Source organism: Budorcas taxicolor, chromosome 3 (assembly GCF_023091745.1).
Source record: "Budorcas taxicolor isolate Tak-1 chromosome 3, Takin1.1, whole genome shotgun sequence".
NCBI lineage: Eukaryota > Metazoa > Chordata > Mammalia > Artiodactyla > Bovidae > Budorcas > Budorcas taxicolor.
In genome coordinates, this window is record NC_068912.1 from 94703107 (window position 1) to 94728844 (window position 25738).

General features: G+C 37.0%; 1 protein-coding gene across 3 annotated transcripts in view; it reads right to left on the reverse strand.

Annotated features, from left to right (window-relative positions):
- The window catches only part of OSBPL9 (oxysterol binding protein like 9), a 273396-nt gene that overhangs the window by 9964 nt on the left and 237694 nt on the right, over positions 1 to 25738 (reverse strand). For all 3 annotated transcript variants that reach the window (XM_052638144.1, XM_052638143.1, XM_052638142.1), the window contains 5 exons: positions 14506 to 14596; positions 13085 to 13189; positions 10262 to 10421; positions 5020 to 5132; positions 4768 to 4886 (listed from right to left, as the gene is read on the reverse strand). In XM_052638144.1, the coding sequence (XP_052494104.1) occupies positions 4768 to 4886; positions 5020 to 5132; positions 10262 to 10421; positions 13085 to 13189; positions 14506 to 14596 (588 nt within the window). The remainder of the gene's footprint in view (positions 1 to 4767; positions 4887 to 5019; positions 5133 to 10261; positions 10422 to 13084; positions 13190 to 14505; positions 14597 to 25738) is intronic.

Sequence of the window (25738 nt, forward strand, 5' to 3'; positions counted from 1 at the left end):
CGTCCCCTTCTCTTCCTGCCTCAATCTTTCCCAGCATCAGGGTCTTTTCAAATGAGTCAGCTCTTTGCATCAGGTGGCCAAAGTATTGGAGATTCAGCTTCAACATCAGTCCTTCCAATGAGTATTCAGGCCTGACTTCCTTTAGGATGGACTGGCTGGATCTCCTTGCAGTCCAAGGGACTCTCAAGAGTCTTCTCCAACACCACAGCTCAAAAGCATCAATTCTTCGGCACTCAGCCTTCTTCACAGTCCAACTCTCACATCCATACACGACCACTGGAAGAACCATAGCCTTGACTAGACAGATCATTGTTAACAAAATAATGTCTCTGCTTTTTAATACGCTGTCTAGGTTAGTCATAACTTTCCTTCCAAGGAGTAAGCGTCTTTTAATTTTATGGCTGCAATCACCATCTGCAGTGATTGTGGAGCCCAGAAAAATAAAGTCTGACACTGTTTCCCCATCTATTTGCCATGAAGTGATGGGACAAGATGCCATGATCTTAGTTTTCTGAATGTTGAGTTTGAGGCCAACTTTTTCACTTTCCTCTTTCACTTTCATCAAGAGGCTCTTTAGTTCCTCTTCACTTTCTGCCATAAGGGTGGTGTCACCTGCATATCTAAGTTATTGATATTTCTTCCAGCAATCTTGATTCCAGCTTGTGCTTCTTCCATCCCAGCATTTCTCATGATGTACTCTGCATATAAGTTAAATAAGCAGGGTGACAATATACTGCCTTGACGTACTCCTTTTCCTATTCAGAACCAGTAGAGAAAAATGAACCTCAAATGGGTGAGAAATTTTCTCACTGCTCTGTTGTTAAGTGGAATCCAAAATTGGCTCTGTTTGACTTTGAGGGGTGGGGTCTACACACATTCCTCTCTACTGTTGCTTCTCTATCATTGTAAGTGCCTAAGGAAATTTATCTACTTGATCTGTGTACTTATGGATCTGTGTCCTCAAGTAAACAATGAACTTCAGGAATGCAAGAACCATACTTATTTGTACTTGCATTTCAGCTACTATTACAAACTAAGAAATTTTTAGTAAGTAACTGAGGGAGTAAACAAAATGAAAAAGAGAATAACGATGAGATTCTACCAACTCTTTCTTCAGGAGGCTGGGCCCATGAAGAAAAATGCTGAGGACCTGGGAAAGTGGCAGAGGGGAAAGTAAAGAAAAGAAGAACCCTGGCGGTCCAGTGGTTAAGAATCCGTTTGCAATGCAGAAGACAAGGGTTCCATCCCTGGTCCAAGAAGATAAGATTCCACAATGCTGCGGGGCAACTAAGCCTGTGTGCCACAACTATTGAAGCCAGCGTGCCCAAGGGCCTGCGTTCCTCAACAAGAGAAGCTGCTGCGATGAGAAGCCCGTGCACCGCAACTGAAGAGCAGGCCCCACTCACTGCAACCAGAGAAGAGTCCATGCACAGCATCAGTGATCCAGTGCAGCCAAAAATAAATACAAGATAAAAACTTAAAAAAAGAGAAGAAATGGAAATATGGGGGCAAAGAGTAAGAAAGGTTAAGATTAATCAATTAAGAAAAGAAGAATTTCATTACAAATAGAGGAAGAGCTTTTGAAGTCTGTATCAGAATAGACATTATTCATTATGGCAGTTGAGCATCATAGTAACCAAATATTTCTTTAAATGTAGTATTTACGGCAATATTCAAGAACCTGTGGTAAATGCTATGGAAGCAGCAAAGGTTAATTGAGAGAATAATATCAGCATTTAACTTTTAGGTAGAATGTGATAAATATTGGGCTTCCCTGGTAGCTCAGATGGTAAAGAATCTGCCTGCAATGAGGGAGGCCTGGGTTTGATCCCTGGGTTGGGAAGATCCCCTGGAGAAGGGAATGGCTATCCACTCCAGAATTCTTGCCTGGAGAATTGCAAGAACAGAGGAGCATCCAGGAGATGCGCAATGTACTCTGGAAAGTCAGGAGAGGCAAAAGATCATGCTGTGTTTGGGAAACCAGAATGAGGGCAAAGCTGAGAAACACACTGAGGTGGCACTAGAGAAAAGCCTGAGAGAGTAGGCTACCACAGAGGGAAAACATGGAGCCATGGAGACGGTGGTGGGGGACAAGGGGAGGGCGGGCGGCAGAAAATGAGTGTGACAGGGACTCACCAGTGGACCCGTAAGGCTGCTGTATATAAGAGGAATGACAGAACACAAGAGCCTGCAAAGAACCCCTATGGGTCTAATATTTAGAATGTTTATTATTAGACTCCTGAGTTTAAATGTTCCTCAGAACACCTATATTTACAGTGTAAATATGCTTAAACTGGCGAGTAAGCTTGGTGTAATTTTCTACCACTCTTGGAGAACACAGAGATTATACATTACTAAGTAATACTACAAAAGAACAAGACAGGGCTAAATATCTCAATATATAAACAGCTCTTGCAAATCAACAAGAAAAAGATTACTACTGCCAGCAGAAAAACGAACAAAAGAACAGAACATGCAATTTGAAAAAGAAGACATTGCCAAAGACCATAAGTTTGACCATAAGTTTTTCCCTCCCTACTTAAAATTTTTCTTAAGAACTCTCATTGAACAGATCTTCATTGTTTTTAGCACTATCTGGATACATGCCATTATGTCAAGTTACTGAAACACTGATATAAGTGAGCTGGGCTAGGCTGTCTTTAACCTGGGTTCAAATACTTATTTTGGTGTGAGGAGGCCATAGAAAATTTATTCAACATCTGAAAGTTTCTGTAAAAGGAGGATAATTATATGCCTTGCTTAAGTCTTAAGACTGTTTTGAAGACCAAGTGAGGTAAATCGGATGTGACTATAGTAATGTTTCCAAACACTATGATGTATTTGGAAAATAACTCTTTTTAGAAAATATTTAAAGTGAGAAGATATTATTATAAATAGGAAAATGAGATACAAATTTAAGGCATTATTGTAATAATACTTTGAAATGCACAAGGGAATCAAGATTTCACAATCTGCTGACAACCACAACCGTGTATGCCAATGAAGATTTTGAAACTATCTAGTAAGTTAGCAAAAATTAACAAACTTTTAGTGGCTAAAAAACCCAAACATGGAGCATATGGCAGAGGAAGCTGAGAGGCAAGAATTACACATCTGACTGCAGCACATCCTCTGGTTGCCTGTGCCTCTCCCTACTGGATGAAGTTTGATTCAGTTCAGGTACAGGCTATAGGCTGCTATGAGTCACAGGGCCCTCCCACACCCCAAGGGGTGAATGTAGATTAATCTAAACCAATCTATTAACCTCCTTTGCCAGTGACTGGCTTATGCGTGCACTGGCTGAGCTTGGGTCAACAGGATTCGACTGGAAGTCTGACGGGTCACTGTGGAAAATGATGTTCTTCCTATACCAACAATAAAATTCATGAGGAGAATTATTTTTCCAGCCTCTTTTTTTTTTCTCTTTTTTTCTGCCTCTGGACATACCTGCATAAGGATGTGATTAACTGGAAGTGTGGCAGTCATTTTGCAATGATGGGAAGACGGGTCTGAGTGTGAATGTCAGCATGCAAAGGATGGCAGAGCAGAGAGATGAAAGGACCTAGATCGTTTCTCACACTGTTGACCCACTATGAATTCATCAATCCTGGAACTACTCTATTTCTGGACTTCTCATTTCCTGAGATAGCAAACCTAGTATTGTTCAAGATACAATTAGGTGGCTCTTCCATTATTGGAGACCAAACCCAACCAAGGTAGAAGGTGTAGAAAAGAAATATAAACATCAATATCTAAAATGAAGCCTTATTTCTCAAATTTGAAGCAACAATTCTGCTCCAGCAATTATGCAATCAATCTAACACTCAATGAAAAAATTCTGGAGGCAAGCTCCTGCAAATATTCTCTTACCTAGAATTTCCCCAGAAAGTATGTTTGTTGCACAAATTAATGCTATCCTTGTGCTTCTGTTCTTAAATTTGGGGTAAAAATTTTTATTATACATACTTACTAGAAAGTATTATGGTTTAGTTTATAGATTTTGAAATCTACAACCAGATTAGAATCTCAGTTCTGCCACTTAATAGGAAGGACTTAGCCAAATTACTTAATCTCTGTGAGCTTTAATTTCTCATCTATAAAATGAAGTTAACAACCACCACCAATTCTGCAGTGCTATGGTGAGAATTAGGTGAAAGGAGAAGGCTTTTAGCAGAGTGGCAGGGATATACACAGGCACCTATATACCAGTCTCCTGTATCAAGCAGGCATTCTGTTTAGAGCACCAAGTTTAAATTCAAATTTAAATCCAGAACCATAATAATTTTATGGCTCAATGTATATCATACAATTTCCCATTCATTACCTGTTCCAATATCCATTTTGCATATGCAAAACCCAAAGGCTATAGAGGAAGGAATCTGCTCAAGGTCACAGAGTTTGGTAATAGCAAAAGTCGGATGTAAGCACAGATCCTCTAACCCCGAGATCAGAACTCTGCTCATTTTGATTCTATGCATACTACACTGCTTTGGGTTTTGTCCAACTACTAACCAAGCCCAATACTACTCCACGCTTTCTCCCAATAAAATCCAAACCATAATCTATACATACTATCCCTAGGAAATTACCCTAGTTTTACTTATGTTATCTATTTATAAAATTTTCAGTTTACTCAGGTAAATATATAAAAAGACAAAAGTATAAATAGAAATTATGTCATCATTCTACATGTGCAGATACACTCCCCATACAATCACTGAGAATCTACATATATACATTAACAGCAAAACCAAATTTCATTCTTACCTTCGTAAGATCCATTCCAAGTCTAACCTGTGACAACAGATGCATGATAACACTCTTGTGCTCTTCCACCGACCCGGCCTCCCCTTCGTCATCTCTATCATCATGTGAATCGAACAGGTCTAAAATAAAACAAATCTTTTTAGACTGGTGTTACACTGGGCCAGTCTGTGCTGTTACCAGTGTATCATAAATAATTTTTTTCAAACAAATATTTTTAAGGAAATCAAGTAAAAATTCTCAAAGGCTGCTTACCAGCATCGCTTGTTCCATTGGACATGGAAGAATTAAGTGATTCCGTGGTATCTGGACGCTTTAGACTATTTCCCGAGCTGCTGTGTGTCAAGACTGAGGCAGATCCAGAGGAACTAAAAAATATTAATCACCTTCTTAAGCTTTTTAAGGAAGCAATTTAAAATCACAGTAAGACGTTAACCTATAAAGCTACTTAAAACCAGTATATGCAGATAACTGACAGAAACAAACTAGACCTTTAAAGTTAGCTGGTTATATACATATATATGCTTGATTCTCTCCCCATCAGCTTCATGTTTTTTGCATGGTGTATGCTCACATGTTGAAAGGCCATGAAAAATTAGTAAGATTTTGCCTCTTCATATAAATTTAAAACTTGAATTCATTTTCCAAATTTGTTTCCTTGCATAAATGTAAGTATGTCGTAATTCTTGGCAACAATTTCCAGAACCTCAAAAATGATAAATCTATTAATTAGTCTCAGAAAGATGTTATTTTTGAGATCCTTTGAAAAAGCTTACACAGGTTTTTCCTAGTCAATAAAAACCATATTTGAAATTAAAAAAATAAAAAAGTACATTAACTTTTACAAGTAAATTTATGGTAAGTGGTATTATGAGCTGATTAACAGGGTCTAAAGAAAGCTCCCTCTATTATATAGCTCTGATCATAACCTACCCAGGACTAGTATTTGTACATTAATAAAAGAATGATCTAAGTTTACTTATTAAGGGTAAAAACAGAAACCAAATTTCTCATACTGCAGATATTATTTATAAAATGGTACACACATTGAAGTCTTTTATTGCAAATTTATAGATGCAAAACACCACTGTTCTTCAGTTGCTAAGTTGTGTTCGACTCTTTTGTGAACTCCATACTATAGCCCACCAGATAGGCCACTCTGTCCATGGGATTTTCTAGGCAAGAATACTGATGTAGAATATCATTTCCTTCTCCAGCAAAACACATTATATATTCTAATTTAAACATAGTTTGCCTTGATTACTTTCTTTTGATTTCTTATTTAATGATAAGTGTGATATTTTTAAAGAGCAATTTTAGGTTCAGAGCAAAACTGAGCAGAAAGTACAGAATTCCCATATGTACAACTTCCCCACTATCAACATTCTGCACTTGGTAGTACATTTGTAGCAACTGATGAACCTACATGACATGGCATTATCACTGAAAGTCCATAGTTACAGTAGGGTTCACGCTTGGTCTTGTACATTTTATGGATTTTGACAAAAGGATGTTGATAAGTGTTCATCATTGTAGTTATTGCAGAGAATAGTTTCATTATCCTAAAAATCTTCTGTGCTCTGCCTATATCAGAACATTAGTTCACAGAGAAGTTATCATTATGACAGGTCTTTAGAAACTGAACGGCGGAAGGACTTAAGCTTTCAAATTCTCTTCCTTCAGGGAGAGAAACTGTAGATAGAGACTCGAGAGCTAGAAAACTAGTGGTAGCGGCTGATGACCAGCAGGTGGCACACAAGCTCAATGCCTACAGACACGAGACAGACAGCATCAGTATGAGAATGGTGGTGATGGTGTAATTGCCAAGTTGAGTCTGACTCTTGCGACCGCATGGACTGTAGCCTGCCAGGCTCCTCTGTCCATGGGATTTCCCAGGTAAGAATACTGGAGTGGGCTGCCATTTCCTTCCCAAGGGTATCTTTCTGACCTAGGGATCGAACCAGTGTCTCCTACATTGAAGGTGGTCTCCTGAATTGCAGGCAGCTTCTTTATTGCTGACCAACCAGGGAAGCCTAAACATGTGAACAGGGTCAGGGGGGCTTCCCAGCAGTAAAAGAATCTGCCTGGAATGCAGGAGACCAGGTTCGATCCTTGGGTTGGGAAGATCCCCTGAAGGAGGAGATGACAACCCACTCCGGTATGTATTCTTGCCTGGAAATTAGACAGAGCCTGGCAGGGTACAGTCCATGGGGTCTCAAAGAGTCAGACACGACTGAGCACTCCCCATTCCATAAGAAAATGGAGACCTGGAGCCAGCATAGTCAATTTGAAGGGATTTAAACTCCATTAAAAAAAAAAAGTCAACAAACACTGTGCTGGCCAAATTAAATAACTATAGTCCCTACTAGTTTTGGAATCTAGATTAAGGCATATAAATAAGGAAGCATGAAGGTTCATAGATCATATGTTTGTTATGAGGTGGGTACTGGGAGAGCACAGAGAAGGAAGTTTCTAAGGAGAAAAAAGAAATGCCTATGAGCCTGCAGGTAACTTTGTAAACATGCCTATTACAGGTACAACAGGTAAGCAAGCATTTAAAATTTAAGGAGTACCCCTAAAACGGGCCAGAGGCTATCAGTGATGTAGTAAGGAGGCTAACCATATCATCATCAAGCTTTTAATAAATATAGTTAGGTTTCTAGAGGATACTCAATTCATTTTGATACTCAGTTTGTACTATGTTTCAAGTAATGGCTAACGTCCCATGAAGGAGACTTTCTTTAATTCTTTTTAAGGAAACAATGATTTAACACTTCAGAAATCAATAATAATCTTTATTTTGGAATTTTCTCCCAAATGCCTGTTTTCTTTTAACCTATTATAAAAATTATTTTTCAAAATTAAAGTGAAATTTTTATTGGCAAACTGTTAAATGCTCTTGTAATAGTTTACTGCCCACATATAAACATTAAGAAACCAACATGCTAAACCTCTTTCTGCTAAACTAGTCTTCTTGAATTGTGGGCTCAAATCTCTCTTCCTCTCATGTTTGTAACAGTATGTATTCACCTCATGGCATATATTTTACGTTTCTCACATTCAAATGTTGAATTTGATCTACTAGGTAACAAAACTTCCCAAATTAATATAGTCATTTTCCTTATAAATTTTGAGATTCTGAACAGTTATGGTACAATTACACATGATACTGTATTTCTCAGTTCATGTGCATACTTAAGAGAACTGAAGTGCTACACAAGATTTCTTATTAAAAGAAACCAAGGATCAAGGTCTAAGTTTGGCTGATGGTACTCAGCTTGGAAATTCACATATAATCTGTGACCAAATCCCAAATTCCAAATCTGTACTGTATTTCAAAGCAAACCCCAAACTGCAACGATAGCACTTAGCTCTTAAAAAATACCCAACAAAAAGCAAGCCAATTATATCTACAACAAATATAGGAACATTAAAGCAAATAAATGTTAATTTGCTTTCTGTAACAGCTATCGCTTACGGCATACTTACTATACATGCCAGACGTTACTGTAACCACTTCATTGACATTACTGTCATCTACATGTTCACAACAACTCCTTGAATTTGAAACTATTATCATCCTCAGTTTACCAACAAGGAAACTGAGGATTACACAGGTTAAATAACTTGATCAAGATCACATACCTGTAAAGCAAAGCAGATTTAGAACCTATCATTTCTTTCTAAGATTCCAGAATCCAAAGTTGAATCACAGCAACCTATATACTACCAGGGATAAAAAGGACTTTGCTGACTGGCTATCAAAGTGGGCTTCTCTGATAGCTCAATTGGTAAAGAATCCGCCTGGCACTGCAGGAGACCCCAGTTCAATTCCTGGGTCGGGAAGATCCGCTGGTGAAGGGATAGGCTACCCACTTCAATATTCTTGGGATTCCCTTGTGGCTCAGCTGGTAAAGAATCTGCCTGCAATGTAGGAAACTAGAGTTTGATCCCTGGGTTGGGAAGATCTCCTGGAGAAGGGAAGGGTTATCCACTCCAGTATTCTGGCCTGAAGAATTCCACGGATTGTATAGTCCATGGGGTTGCAAAGAGTGGGACACAACTGAGTGACTTTCACTTTCTTTAACTGTTATGTAAGTGACTTCATGTGTAAAGAAAGGCCTTTTCTGTACAATGGAACACACCTAGCTTTGATCTGACAGTGTAAAATAGATCAAATATCTCCTAATAAAAGAAAATCTACCATCACTGCCAAAATCTGCCTACTTTGTATCTTTGGAGTCCACATGCTTCCCTCCATTCCTATGCTATGACCGTAGCTCAGGTTATCAACATTTCTCAATTTCCTACCCAGTTTTGGCTGGTCTTCCTACACATAATGCATTCCCACTGCACTCAATTCTGTTCAATTTAGGCATATTTTTCTTATCTATTTTTCTAAAAGGTAGACCTGACCAGCAGCTGCCATCACTTGCGAGAAAATGTTCAAAATTCATAAAAGGCTAAAAGGACTCCTTCATGACCTGGCCCTTGTCAACTTCTCCTGTATCCTGTATCTTCTTAACCACTCCCCACAACTTATAACCACTCAGCCATGCTCACTAGCTTATAACTTCTCAAAGAAACCAAGCCCCTGCTCCCCACAGGCCTTTCTTATTAGGGTTCCAGCTCCATGAGAACAACATTTTCCATTTCCCCCCTCCTCTTCTCACCCCAATGACCCTTCTCTCTCATCCATGTCTCATCTTAGGATCACATTCCCTCCGTCCTCTGTGAATCCTTTCTTGACTTCTCAGAACTTCAAAACGCTCCCAATTCTTCCTGGGCTTATTCTTACAAAGCATATTTCACACTGAATTATAAATGTCTGTTTTCCCCACAAAAGACTATGTTCCTGAGGGGAAGGATTGGCCCTTGTTTCACTTCTGTATAAGGTGGCGCTAGTGATAAAGAATCCGCCTGCCAATGAAGGAGACACAAGAGACATGGGTTCAATTCCTGGGTCTGAAAGAGCCCCTGGAGGAGGACATGGTAACCTGCTCCAGTATTCTTGCCTGGAAAAATCCATGGACAGAGGAGCCTGGCAGGCTTACAGTCTATGGGGTCCAAAGTCCTGAACACATCATTCCTCTACCTGGCTAGTACAGAGCCTTACTTATAGGTACCTGAATACCTTCACTCTAATACAAAACTAGTAGTAGTAACCTCCCTCTTATATGAATAATTCCTAGCATCCTCACTTTCAGTTGACCCTCTCCTAGTGTTGGTTCTACAGAAATAAGGCCCAAAGTTCAAAGAACAACACTGGCATGTTACCACAACTGATGCTAACTTATTCCATTTGAATTAAATCAGAAGTAAAATCAACATTCTCACAGAACTAGCCTTGCTCAGTAAGTCAACTGAAAATAAGCTGTCTTTTTCATTTTTTCCAAATAATTTTTAAAGGAGCTTGTCATTAATACCAGTTTCAAAATCAAATCACATTTTTAAAAATCAGGAGACTCATTTCAATACAGTTAGTTCACCTACTCACTCTATTAAGCGCTTTGGTGATGAGCCACTCTGATGAAATTCATCTGCATCATAGAATTCATCTTCACTGCTAGAGTAAGAGAACTCTGGGACTGTGTTTGGAGACAAGTTGACATGGCTTGGAGAAGTCAGACTGCTACTAGGGGGTGAGTGGCCACTGCCTAGAAAGTTAAAATAGTTTTAAATTAGACAATGTTGGTAACAGAAAGGAAGATATTAGGAAGATGGGGTCAAAGCAGACCTATTAAAATCAAGAAAAGATTTAAGTTGGCAGAAGTCCCTAGACTATTTGTAAAGAAAATCAACATTTAAACTAGACAAACAAAAAGGCAAATCACATTACAGAATGGGACGCAGCCTTCTAAATAAATGAAAAAATGCTATGTCTCTTTGATAATCATCTGGGGTTCATTGTTTAGTAATAAAAAATAACAATGAAAGTATCAAACAGAACAGTGAAGTATTGAGAGCAATTTAAAAAGTATTTACTGAGCATCTAAGGACTCTCAGGCAATTTATGCCAAACTGCTACCAATGTCTGGTGGAGAGTAAAGTCACTGCTGACAATTTAAAAGCCAATGCCACACTTCCAGAAGAAACAAGAACAGCAGCAATAAAAATGAACCCAGAGCCCACTCATGGATTTTTAGCCCATTCCACGGTCTACGCTTCAACAGTTATGAGAGCACATCCACCTGCCACTCTCAGTTACCATGTTCGCAAAGATATTTTTAAAACATAAACACAGAAAGTTTGCTGCCTAAATAGGCAAAGCTTATTGTGTGAATGCCAGAGATAGTTCATCTTAGCAAATGACTTTACTCCCCACCCACCTGCCCTGCTCCATACCAGCAATAAGATGGGAAATAAATTTTCCCTAATTGAAATAAGGGGGAAAAAAATGACAGAGAAAGGAAGAAAGAGACCAGGAAATACAAATGATTAAGTAATATGCAAACAGTCCTGGCAACCACACAAAACTGAAAATGTATTCAAGAAGAAAATGAGTTAGAATGGGAACTGCAATCCAAAGAACTGAGTTTTCCTTATGAGAAAAAACATGTTTTATGTGTTAATGACAGAGATAAAGGAAAGAAAGATGAAGAACTTAGGTTGAAAAATCAAACGACATAAACCACAAAAGATTTCTTTAAATCCAGCTACTCTAAAATGTTATATATTTATAATGCCTCCTGGAATAATTTATCCTAAATTATTTATCATTATTTATAACTAATTAATGACTCTAAACTTCATGTACATAAAAAATGCGAACTTTTTCAAAGTTGTAACTGACCAGTATTTTATATTTCCAAATAGATATATTTTAGCTATTTCAAAATTCTAACATAATTCCTCCTTATAAAAAAAGAAACACAGATACCATTTTTAAAATGGCAAAGTGTAGTGATATACAGAAAAAAGTCAGCCAAACATTTCAACCTTATGATTCAAATTGCTTATCATCACTTTAAAGTTTCAAGTAAGAGCGCACTTCTTGTTGCTTGCTCTTTTTGAAAATTAAGAAGACATATGGTTCAGGCTGCTAAATATTAAAAATCCAAAGTAACAGCATCAGCATCTTTACTAATTCAAATTTCATACTGGGCTAAAAATCACAAGGTAGCTTTTCATTATTACACAGGAAATTCCCACCCAGCAAAGAATCTGTGGAGCAATAGCAGGGGCTCATCTCCCATGTCCTTCACGTGGTTTTGATTTTGGCCTCCAGGTGTAATAGGGACAAAAACCAAGTGCTCCCTTGAGTTTGGTTCAACTGATAACTCAACATCAACCTGATTAGTTTTAAAATAAGGAATAAATCTATACTAAATTGATAGCATCCTTGTGAATCAGAGAAAAAAATAAAGACCAGGAATCTAAACAAATTAAGAAAATGCAAATTAAATCAAGTATCCTTTTATACTTATAAAATTGGTGAAAAATGTGACGGATAAATCTATCCATAAAAATATATTATGTGCCCGAGTTTCTGTTCAAGAGTATTCCCTGAAACACTGCTTATAATAGGAAAATACTGCAATCAACCTAAATGTCATCACAAGGAAAATAGCTTGAGCAGCTTTAAAAAGTATGCTGCAGACCTAAGTGTATAAGCACAGAAAGCTCTCTAAATGTTTCTCGGTTAAATGAAAATTGAGAGTCACAGAGCCATATGATCTCATTTAGGTTTGAACAAAAACAGCAATAAAAGTATGCAATACAGGTAGACATGTACATACATGTATACAAACAGTAAAGAAGATTTACAGCTTTTGTTCTCATACTTCTGTATTATTTGATTCCTTTACAATAAGAGTATATAAATCTAACCTGAGCAATTTTTTTTTAAAAAGCCAATACATATCTTCAAAATAAATCTCAACAAATACACAAAATTCTGCAATAATTTATTTCATATAAATTATCACTTCAGTTCAGTTCAGTTGCTCAGTCGTGTCCGATTCTGCGACCCCATGAATAGCAGCATGCCAGGCCTCCCTGTCCATCACCAACTCCTGGAGTTCACTCAAACTCACGTCCATCAAGTCAGTGATGCCATCCAGTCATCTCATCCTCTGTCGTCCCCTTTTCCTCCTGCCCCCAATCCCTTCCAGCATCAGAGTCTTTATAATTATTATTAAATGTCTGGTTCAATCACAAAGCTAACCATACCTCATAGATGGAACTATAAAGGTAAAACTAAGGTATCTCCAATGCAAAATATACCACCTTTCTTCAACGTTTTCCCATCAGTAATCAAACACAAATCTCAAATGTTAATGGGCAGTTATGAGAAGTAAAGGAATCACACAATCTGTACCTGTACTATTTGGTGTTGGAGTCTGATGATGTCCCAAGGTTGCTAATACAGGTCCAACTGGTAGAGAAGATGGACGCTGCTCTGACTTACACAACTGAGTAGGTTCTAGGAGATTTAAGATGTGAAATAAGTGAGAGAAAAAGCCAAACACAACTTTTAATGACAACTCTGTGGAATTCAAAATCTTAGAGACCAGTAACTTTTGAGACTGTCCTCCAATAAGTCACTTTTCATGCTGCTAGTCCTTTCTGATGCCCTATCCTCTTTAAACTCAATGATGGTAGGCTACTGAGTACTGAGACACTAGGTGGGATTTCAAAGACTAGTCAAGATAAGACAATATCTTAGTACAATTGCTCTGTACAACCAGCAAATGCTTCTGATGATAAACTGTTTCCTCCCCAAGGATGGGCTTCCCAAATGGCTCAGAGGTAAGGAATCTGTTTGCCAATGCATCAGACCTAAGAAATTTGGGTTTGATCCCCAGGTTGGGAAGATCCTCTGAAGGAGGGTATAGAAACCCACTCCAGTATTCCTGTCTGGAGAATCCCATAGACAGAGGAGCCTGGTCCATAGGTTGCAAAGAGTTGGACACGACTGAGCAACTTAACAGGCACACAGCAGGCACCCGAGGATTAAACCACATGTAAAATCTAAAATGTGGCACATTACTTCCTCTTTAGTCTCATGAGATATTATGTTCCTAATTTTCTCCTAAGGAAAAAAAATTCCTAAAAAGACCTCACATACATAAGTAATTTTAAAAAGATTTTTTTTCCCCCAGTAAAATTTCTGACTTAACTTCATCACCAATGAGAACATTTCAGCCAACAACTGAAATTTTGGATACCACAAAAAAGTAAAAGGAATCAGTGGGTGTTGGACCTAAGCCCTCCTTTGCCAGTTTAAAAAAATATATTTATTACTCTATCCTTAAAAATACACATGTGTAACTAATCAATAGGCATCAAAAATTTCATTCCTCGCTTTCTCATTATCCTGAAGTCCACCATAAAGAAATCACTTGTATAATTCAGAGTTATAAAGAATACACAAAAATAGAACATTTCTGGGTTACCTTCAAGTAGATCAAGGTAAATTATGTTTTCCTTGGTAGCCATGAATCCTAGGTCATAGGATTCAGTCCTATCAGCTAATCCAAGTAATCATGTTTGTCTTCCATCTCACTTTGAAAACCAAAACCTTTTGAACTGTGTTTTAAAAGCTCCAATCCCAAAAATAGTATCATATTTTTCCAGTTCATTTTTGGCTGTATCTGTGTGTGAGATTCCTTTTACTTATTTAAAAGAAAAAAGAGAGAGAGAGAGAGAGAGCTCTTCAAGATTACTACAACTGCCATTAAAAATTTTTTTTTGTCATTAATGAATCTGTGAAACATTTTTCCAAATACTATACTATACCTGGAGGTAAGACAGTCTGGGAAGGCATTGTGTTGACCACAGGTTCCAAGGGACTAGGTTGATATATTGCATCCACAGGATTAATAGTACTCTGAGGTAAAGAAGCACAGTATAGTTATTTTTATTGTAATTACCCTTCTGGTGTTGACCCTCTCAAATGTATGAAATGCCCACATTTCTGACAGCACAGTCCTGGGAGCAGCAATACAGACATGTTGGTCAAATTTCAAGGAGGAAATAAAACAACTTTACTATACAGCAGGCTAAGAGTTTCTTATAAAAAAATTTCTCAAAAAGCATAGTAAGGAGGAAAAATGAATGAATCTGTCACATAGAAAGGTGAAGCCAAACGAAAACACATGGAAAGAGTTGTAGAATGGTTTCAGGAAGCCAAAACAATAAATTCTCAATTCAACTCAGTGCTTCTCAAATTTTTAATTCAACACAAATATCAAAGTGGGGAGAAATGCTCTTACTTTGGAATTAATGAGCATTATACCTATGACGAGCTAATATACTTGCACCACTATAATCTTATCTTTACACCCCATACTATTGCCACCTTCCATCAATGTGTATTGCACTGTATAGGCATCTAGTTTTACAGTCACTAAAGGCAAAGAAACGTATCTCCTAATCGGTTGTTGGGGGGAAGAAAGCTTTTTTTTCTGGAGGATTTAGAAGGAAAATACTCAAACATGTAGTTACATTTGAGAGAGAGAGAGAGAAAGCCTAGGTTTTCTGACTCCAAGCCAAGAAACTATTTTGCCAGCATAATGGTATTTTAAAAACAAGACTCCACAGCTTCCTGATTTTTTTTTTTTTGGAGGAGGGTGAGATTTTAAACCAAGGTCTTTGCCAAAGTAAAGTTTAAATCCACCATTTAGAAGACTACATTATATAAAAACCAAGAAATAAAATCTTAAGTTCTTCAGCTTTCCTTGATCTGGAAAACTAAACTTCAAATATGTATTAGGTAGAGCTTATAACAGAAAATACTAAAATAGAATTAGAAAAGATGTATTTTACTGATGAGTTTCAAAAGCATTTGTGAAAATTTAAAAGCACCTAACAATGGAAATTGAGATAATAGGAAAGTTTCTTATAGCATTCTTATTTAATACGTAAGTTAACTTTTTTCTTAAATCCCCTCTCTGTATATGGAAAAATCACTAAATCAAAGAATTCTTTCACAACAGTCTATCTACCATAAATATTCTAGGCCTAGGAAATAAAGGACACAGAGAAGAAACTCTGAAAACAATAATTAATAATTTATAAAGTGGGGAAGGTTCCAAACCATTAGGAAAAGCACAGAAACAGAGACTCAGAACTTGAATTTCTAGAATCCTTGCTCTACCAGTGACCTGGCAAGTCTAATCTGCTATGGGCCTCACTTTCCCAATGTATAAAATGAAGAAATATCTGGATGCGATGGTCTCTAAGGGCTTTCTGGTTATTACTTTAGAATTCTATTTTCAGATACCAGGCTGGGCCATAATAACTAAACAAGTGTCTCAACAATCCTGGAGCTGTTCTTAGAATATATTTCTTACTTTTACATAGTAATTTTTCTCTAAAGGGACCCAGGTGCTTTAACAAAGGCAAAATCCCACTTCTAATACTTTGAGCCACAGGAACAAGAACATGCTGCCTCCTTATTCTCACCTATTACATTAATGTCAGTAAAATTTATAAAGACACTAAGAAAGTAACTTTGGAAAAATGGACCAGAATTCTATCTTTTGAATGCAATGTTCCGTTTTTCAGAAGCCCAAGATTAGGCTTGTCAATCCCACAGAACACTTTTAGACTTTTTAAGATGTATGTTAAAGGTTCCAAATATTTCTTGCTGCTGTTGTTAACAGAAAATACAACTATTCTACACATATCTAACAATCTGTGATCAATCAACTTCAGGCTAAAATATGTCAAACAACATTCTATGCTTTGCTTTAAAAGAGAACATGAAGAGCTTGAGAAGTGCAAACAAATGACAATCCCGAGCCCTAATCTGTTAACATTAATAAAGTTCATGCAATACAACACAAAATATATTAATTATATATATATAATGTATGTATAGCTAACATTTATTGAGTACTATGTGCCTACTATCTTACAACAACCCTCTTGAGGTAGAAGTCACTTTTCTTTATAGATGAGGAAAAGAAGACTCAAAGGTTAAGTAACTTGCCTGTAGTCACAGCTAGTAAGTGGCAGGGCTAGGTCCTAGCAGTCTGGGTTCAAGGCCTAAACCATAAACAACTCCTTTAAAAAAATAAATAAATAAATAAAAACTCTTAAGGAAAAATGCTATGGTCCCTACTCAAATGATTCAAATATGTCTGTTTTCTATAAGTTTAGATTTTCTATGAGTATAAACTTTCTAGATGTTTTTAAACTGCAAATAAACAAACATTTTTGGTATGCTTTATAAAACTATTGTTTAACATAATAAAAAGTAATTGATGTGCTTTGAGGGAAAAGAGATAAAAATAACTGCCATAATTAATTTTCCTTAAGGTATTAGGGAACCATGAAATTCTAGATAACTTACTTACATAGTCTTTTTCCATGAGGCTTATAATCTTAACTGCTATCTCAGGAAGAGGTATGTTATATTGTATTGTGTTTATATCACATAGTTCTATTAAATCACCAGGGCTCAAACCCTGAATTCATACTGTGAAGAGAAACAAAAATTTCAACGTGTTTAAGAATTCAAAATTTTAAAATGTTTCTCTTATCTCTGTTTTCTCAAGAGAAATATGTAAACAACACAGACATCTAACTTGGTGTTCATTTTAAAGCAAATAAAAAGATAACATACTCATCCTTTCAAGTATAATCATAAGATGGTTTTGAAGATTTACAAAATGAGTTTGCAGACCTCTGGCATTTGTAAAGCCTCAAGACTAAAAAAAGAGATTGCCTCATGCTTCAAAAATACAGTGTGAACACAAGTCACACATGTATCATAAAATCAGGGAAGCTTAAACTGCAAACCTTCAAACTCTAACTTTTATTTCCAATAAAATTTTCTTTATGGTGGGCAAGCTGAATATAAGGAAGAGTAAAAAACCAAGGGGAAGAAAGAAGAGAAAATGGCTATATGTGAAAAAATTCACATTGCAATCTGCTGCTACAAAAAAGCAGTATACACCACAGTGGCAGTGACAGCTAACACAATACACAAAATCTAAAAAGGAAAACATATAATTAGATTAAGATGTTTCAGTACTGTGCCCCCTACTTTCATTAGCAACAGTTTGCCAAGAAATGTAGCATTGTGAGTTATGCAGTATTTAGTCATAAAAGCCACATTTTTACACCATGATTTACCCGTCAAGTTAACACATGCAAGGTGATTCAATAAGAACCAACACTTAATTTTAAGATCTAAATTTCCCCTCCAAATGATTGCTGAAAGGCGGCCAACTGTAAGAGCTCAAGGAAAATTGCAAGAATCAACAATAGAGAGCAGTGAGTGGGTAAAAAGAGGGATTTGTGTTGAAAAATAAGTGGAAATTCAGGCTTCTCCTGACATAACTGGTTATTAATGCTCTGCAGAAGTAAAGCGGAGTAAAGATTAGATTAAACTTACTATAATTCCATCTGCGTGATTCTCCGCAATATACTGGTCCTTAAGGAGAAATGTTAAAAATATTAACTTCATTCTTTAAGTTAACGCCTTGTGTACTCTCTTCCCTAGTAAGAAAGCTTATTTTACTGTGTAAGCAACAATGTTAGAAAACTACTAATCTGTTTCCACTAATATAATTTCACTTGTCCATTCCTAGCCAAACAGAATTCTAACCAAGAACATGGGAATTATTTTTCTATACAGGCATTTAATTATTTGTAGAAATATCCTATTGAACTGTGCAGTCACATTGGTACCAATGATTAAAGGAGACACATTAATTGAGGATTAAAGGTCCTAAATACTTCCGAGTTTAACTTTATAGCAAATTATTCTGACTCTCCACACCCCCAATCTCTTACTGTACTGTAAAGATATGACAATCATATATCTTTAAAAACTTAGGATAGACACAACTTCCCATATTCTGGCTACCAGCCCTCAAATTATATTCTTATAAATAGATGGTCTGATTTTTGTCTCAGTAATCATAATTAATATAACCACAGAATGATGATATAGGGGTTAACACATACTACCTGGCAGATATTTTGCATACAGCCATAGACCTCAGAGATATTCCAGTCCACCACAATAAAACAAATATCACAATAAAGCAACTCACACAAAGTTTTTGGTTTCCCAGTGCACATAAAAGTTGTATTTACACTATCCTGGTAGCTTATCAAGTGTGCAGCAGCATTATGTCTTAAAAAACAATGTCCATACCTTAATTTTAAATACTTTATTGCTAAAAAATGCTAACCATCATCTGAGCCTTCAGTGAGCTGCAGTAGTAATATCGAAGATCACTGATCACAGATCGCCATAACAAGTATAGTAATAATGAAAAAGTCTGAAATACTGTGAGAATTACCAAAATGTGACAGACCACAAAGTGAGTAAATGCTGCTGCAAAAATGACGCCAATAGACTTGCTCGACACAAGGCTGCCACAAACCTTCAATTTGTAAAAGGTAGTATCTGCAAAATGCAACAAAGCAAGATATGTGTGTATATTAATTTACCTATTCCACCTACAACTCTATCAAGTAGGTACTATTATTATCCCCCCTGGATAGATGAGAAAACTGAGAAAGTGTGAGAAGCCAGGACTCCAAGACATATAGTTTAGTTCCAGAACTCATGCTCCTTAAGACTCGTCTCTCCTCTCCAAGGATGTACTTAAGAAGAAGTTGGTGGAAAGTTATTGAACATATTTGTTCCAGTAACTATAATCCATCTATTAGTAATACACAGACAATATATTTAGCTTAAGACTGTTAATGTTTCAACTCCATACTATCAGGAAGCTTTCAAGTTTTAACAGAAATTGATATTTGGTTTTGGTTTTAAAGTTAACAGCCAAGTTATATCTCAATTATGTTTAACCCTTTAACTATGGAGTTTACTCAGAATCTACAACACTGAAGGGTTAATCAAGAACAATTTAAAGATTAGGGGATAATTTTTTTTAAAAAAGCATTAACACAGCAGGCCTGAAATAGCTATCCTTAGAAAAGCCTGCCTACAAAGTTGGCCTTTGGCTGGTGTCTGGGAACTTGGATTTTAGGAGGGTACCTCACTGTGCCTGAACTGCTTAAGCAACCCAAATGGTTGATTTATACTGAACACCTGCTTTCCTTTTGGGACTCTGGAATTTGGCTAAGTGCAAGGTAGAGAGTGCTTACAGGACAAGACCCCAGTAAAAACTTTGGGCGCCGAGTCTCTAACAAGCTTCCCTGGCAGACATTTCACATGTGTTGTCACAATTTGTTGCTGGAGGAATTAAGCACACCTTGTAGGATCGCACTGGGAGAAGTCTCTGGAAGTCTGGGCCTAGTTTCCTCTGAATTTGGCCCCATGTGCCTTCTTCCTTTGCTGATTTTGCTTTGGCTCCTCTGTTGTAATAAACCGTATCTGTGAGGACAGCTACATGCTGTGCCCTCCAAGCACATCGCCAAAGCCAGGGGTGACCCTATAACCTGCCAACACAATGCATACTTTCTTTGCATATCCTTGAGAATAAAAGCATGTTGATAAGTACATAATTCATGCTGGGATTTGCACAAGTAAATTAAATATATATTTACAATATCCAAAGTTTCAGTAATTCTTAATAGAGGCAGTTGAAAATAAAATCTTGAGAACTATAGAGAAAGGAAAATTTTAAAGTTTCTTGCTCAGACGATATGTTATTTTACTTTTAGTTTTCTACTAACTTCTAAACATTAAATTGATTTTTTCTAAAGAATTTTCTCCGAAATACATGTAAGCAGCAATAAAGTGGAAAGAAACACGGGGTGGATTAAAATTTCCAAAAATGGCCCCAACAAGAGGTAGAGTTCATGGCCCCATCCTCAAAACTTTGTAATTGTCTCTACCAATAAACATAAAAGAAGTGACTACGACTTCTGAGACCAGGTCACAGAAATGCCTTGTTTTCTTGGAACCCAATCACCACACGGTGAGAAAGGCCAAAAAAGAACTATGTGGAGGAGAACCTCGGCTGCAGCTCAATTTCCCAAGCACGTGAGTGAGTCATCTTGAAAGGGCATCCTTTGGTACCTCCCCCTATCCCTGCAATTAGGCCAACAACAGGCACTGCGTGAAACAGAAACAAGTCATGAGGCCTAGCCAAATTATCCCAGATTTGTGAGCAAAATAAATGACTGCTATTTTAAGGCAGATTACACAGGTTTGTTATATAGCAACACATTATTGATATAGTACATCATATTATCTAAGAAAACCACCACTTTTACTTCTGGTGTGACTTAAATAAACTGAAATATCCAGTTTTAAGATAAATAAGTACTAGGAATGTAATGTACAACATGCTACATATAACTAACACTGCTGTATGTTATATATGAAAGTGGCTAAGAAAGTAACCTTAAGAGTTCTTATCACACAAATTTTTTTTTCTATTTCTTTGATTTTGTATCTAAATGACATAATGGATGCTCACTAAACAGACTGTGATAAACTTTTATGATGTATTAATAGTAAAGTCAATCACACCCATAACTTAAACAGTACAGTCTTCTGTATCTCAATAAAACTGGAAGAAAAAAAATAAACTTAAATATCTGACAATTTTTCCCTCAAAGTGTTCTCAATAATAAATGCTATCTACAGGGTATTTTAAGGCAGGGTTTACTATTTTTGTTACTGTTGTGCTTTATCTTTCAAGGCAGAGTCAAATCTAGAAGAACCTACAGACTATTAAACGCCTTACTACCAATCCATTCCCATCATGAACTTAAGGAATTTTGTTCTATTATTTTAAAGGGTTTACAACACTCATTCCCACCCCCACCCTACCTTTCTTTTTAAAAATTTTATTGTTCTTGTTTTGTATGTAAACCACAAGTTGCCTTTTATCAGGGTCAGCTAAAGCTCAATTTCAAGTACTACTGAACCAGAGATTCAATTGAAATCAATGTGAATTATGTTAATTAAACAAAGAAAGGATCTAATGCTATTTCCCACTTAGATTATAAATATGTTTATCAGATTATACATCCCTCATTGCTTAGTACAATGGATATTCTCTTCTTTAAACAAACCAACATGACTGAGATCTGGAAATATGGTCATAACAAAAACACCAGCACAACATAATTTGGGAAGACTTTTGACCATAATTATAGACTCCAGTATTTTAAAACCATGCCTACCAACAAAATCCATGAAATATATTCCCATCTTTCTAATAAGGAAATGGAGTCTAATGAAAGCTCTCTTAATTATGAGCCTATACATGTGCTTATTCCATAAAATAAAAAATAAATATGCTATGGAGATGAAAGAAAATTTTCAATTCAGTTTGATGACATTCAACAAATGGGACTAGGACAACTGGATATCCACATTAAAAAAAAAAAAGAACTTGGATCCATACCTCACACCACAAAGATTAACTCAAAGTAGATTATACATTGACTTAAATGTAAGAGCTAAAACTATAAGACTCAAAACAGGACTAAATCTTTGTAACTGAGGCTTAGGCAATGATTTCTCAGAAAAATCACCAAAGCCAAAAGCAACAGAAGACTGATAAATTGGATTTCATCTAACTTAAAATTTGCATGCTTCTCAGGACACTATAAAGGAAGTAAAAGGACAACCCACAGACTTGAAGAAAAATTTCTAAGTCATATTATCTGATAAGCTGTATCCAGAAGACATAAAATCACCCTTACAACTAAATAATAAGATTAAAATATCCATCTAAAAAAATGTGCAAAGAATGTGAACACTTTTCCAGAAGTGCAAATGAAAATCACTGTGAGACACCACTAGAACGGCTACAATCAAAAAGACAATCACAAATGGTGGTGAGGACGTGGGGCAAATAGAACCTTTATGCATTATGAATAGAATATAAACTGGTGTGGCTGTTGTGAAAAGTAGTCTAGCATTTTCTCAAAAAGTTAAACAGAGAGTTACCCTAAGCCAGTAACTCCACTCCTAGGTATGTACTTAATAGAAATGAAAATAAGCATCCACACAAAAACATCATACACAAATGTTCAGAGAGGCATTATTGATAATGGTCAAAAACTGAAAACAAGCCAACTGTTGTATATCATAAACAAAATGCAGCATATCATTCAAAAGAATATTATTCAACAATAAAAAGGAATTCGGTCCTGATTCATGCTACAACATAGATCAACCCTGAAAACATTATACTAAGTGAAAGAAGCCTGTCACAAAATACCAGATAGTATATGATCCTAAATATATAAAAGGTCCAGAATAGGCAAGTCTGTGCTGTGGCATGTGTACTCAAGTCATGTTTGACTCTGTGACCTGATGGATGGTAGCCTGCCAGGCTCCTCTGTCCATGGAATTTTCTAGGCAAAAGTAATGGAATGGGTTGCTATATCCTACTACAGGAGATGTTCCCAACCAGGAGGTCGAACCTACCTCTCCTGAATTGGCAGGTGCATTCTTTACCACTGTACCACTTGGGAAGCCCCATAGGCAAGTTTAAGACAGAAAATAGATTAGTAGTTGCCAGGAATTAGAGGAGAGGCAGGAGCAAGGGTGAGTGAGGGAAAGAGGTATAGGGATTGAACTCTTCATAGGTCTGGTGTTTCTTTGTTGGGGGGCGGTGATAAAGATGGACTAAAATTAGATTATAGTGATGGCTGTAAAACTTTGTAAACATACCAAAAAACATTAAAGCATAAACTTTAAATGAGCGAATTTTATGATGCATGTGAGAGTCGGACCATAAAGAAGGCTGAGTGCCGAAGAATTCATGCTTTTGAACTGTGGTATTGGAGAAGACTCGAGAGTCTCTTGCACTGCAAGGAGATCCAACCAGTCCATCCTAAAGGAGATCAGTCCTGGGTGTTCACTGGAAGGACTGATGCTGAAGCTGAAACTCCAATACTTTGGCCACCTGATGCAAAGAACTGACTCACTGGAAAAGACCCTGATGCTGGGAAAGACTGAGGGCAGGAGGAGAAGTGGATGACAGAAGATGGTTGGATGGCATCACCAACTCAATGGACATGGGTTGAGCAAACTCAGGGAGATGCAGAAGGATAGGAAAGCCTGACGTACTGCAGTCCATGGGGTCGCAAAAAGTCGGACACGACTGAGCGACTGAACAACAAGAAAATCTCATTAAAAAAAAGTCTGATAAATTAATGAATGCTGAGATGTAAAGAAAAAGTCTACACAGAAAATTATTCTAAGGAAAGAATCTGGGATCCAAGGATAACTTAAAGATATGTCTACTTTAAAAGTATCTAGGTGGCACAGTGGTAAAGAATGTCTGCCAATGCAGGAGATGCAAGAGACGTGGGTTTGATCCCTGGGTTGGGAAGATCCCCTAGAGTACGAAATGGCAACCCACTCCAGTATTCTTGTCTGGAAAATTCCATGGACAGAGGAGCCTGGCAGGCTACAGTCCACGAGGTCGCAGCATCAGACATCACTGAGCACACAGCACATGACATGGTCAGACAACTCAGTTCTAAAATTATAATCTAGAGTTGTGAAGTCCAGTCTGGAAGCCACTAGTCACATGTAGCTATTCAGCAGCTGAATGTGGCTAGTTCAAAGTATAAAACATACCCAGGATAGTAATGACTTAGTGCTAAGGGAGGAGGAGAGGGTAAATGAAATATTTCATTAGTGAATGAATTTTTATATTGATTACATGTTGAAATGATATTATTTTGGATATAATGAGTTAAATAAAATACATTATTAATTTCCCTTGCTTGTGTGAGTTGTGACTTCTGGTCATATCACCTAATCTTGATGAACTGGTCAAGCCCTCTGCTTTAGGGGTCTCCCAGATTATCTTCACGCTGCTCCCTCCCCTCACTCCTTACTTCCTCTGCAGTTCCCCATGAATGGAACACTGCTGTCTCTACCTATGGTTCAAAGGAAGAATGAAGTTATATAAGCTAACACAACTTACCTGAAAATCCCAATAACCAAGGAATGCCCAAACTTTGCTACACATTAGAATCAAGCTGGGAGCTGCAAAATCCAGTGCCTAGATTGACACACCACAGCAACTACAAGAATGTCTGGGAATAGGAATCATGCATCAGAAGTGTTAAAGGCCCCCCTGGTGGTTCTAACGTGCAGCAAAGTTTGGGAATCAATGCACTAATCATTCAGGCAGGTGGGAAGCTTTAGGGAATGAGAATTAAAAGGAAAGACTCAGAAAACTGGAAGAAGATTAAAACCCAATCTCTGCATACTAATTCAACCCCAAACAAGGAAGGTACCAAATTATCTATATTCTTTTTTTGGCCATGTCTATTTGGAGTCTCAGATGAAAGTATCTTTTCCAGAGTAGCTGATTCCAAAATTTTATTAACCCACCAGGGCAGAATAATCCCCCAAAGTAACTATAACAATTTATATTCCCATCAGTTCTCAAAATTATACCAACATGCCATTTGGCAGCTTTAAAATTTATGCCCTCCTAGAGAGGTTTTTGTTTTTTTTTTCCAAACTTACCAATTATTTAGGACTAATTAATGCTTGGTACCAGAGAAGGCAATGGCACTAAGAGCACTACAAACACTAATTCATTTAAGTTTCACACTACCAGTAACAGTACAGATACTATTATTATCCCATTTTATATAGGAGAAAACCAAAGCAAAGAGGGTAAATATACTTGCTCAAATGGTGGAGCAAAGATGCAAACTCAGACAGTCTGGCTCTGAAGTCCATGCTCTTAAATATAATGTAATGCTGCCTCTCATTATTAGTTAAAAACTAGTATCTTAATCATAGATTGACTGATTAGCCAAAATTAATTTACAAGGATGAGTCACATGGCTAACTAAAAAATCATACATATAGTGGAAATACTAAACCATGAACTATTACAAATTATGTATTAAAAAAAATGCATTCAAAATTCTCAACTACCCTGCTACGTGGCAGGCAATGTTCTAGACACTGAGGATACATCGCTGTTATGGAGTAAATGCCTATGCATCATCCCCTAATTCAAACAATGAAACCCTAACCCCAGTGGGGCTGTATTTGGAATAAGGGAAGTAAATTAACGTTAAATAAGGTCTTAAGGATGGG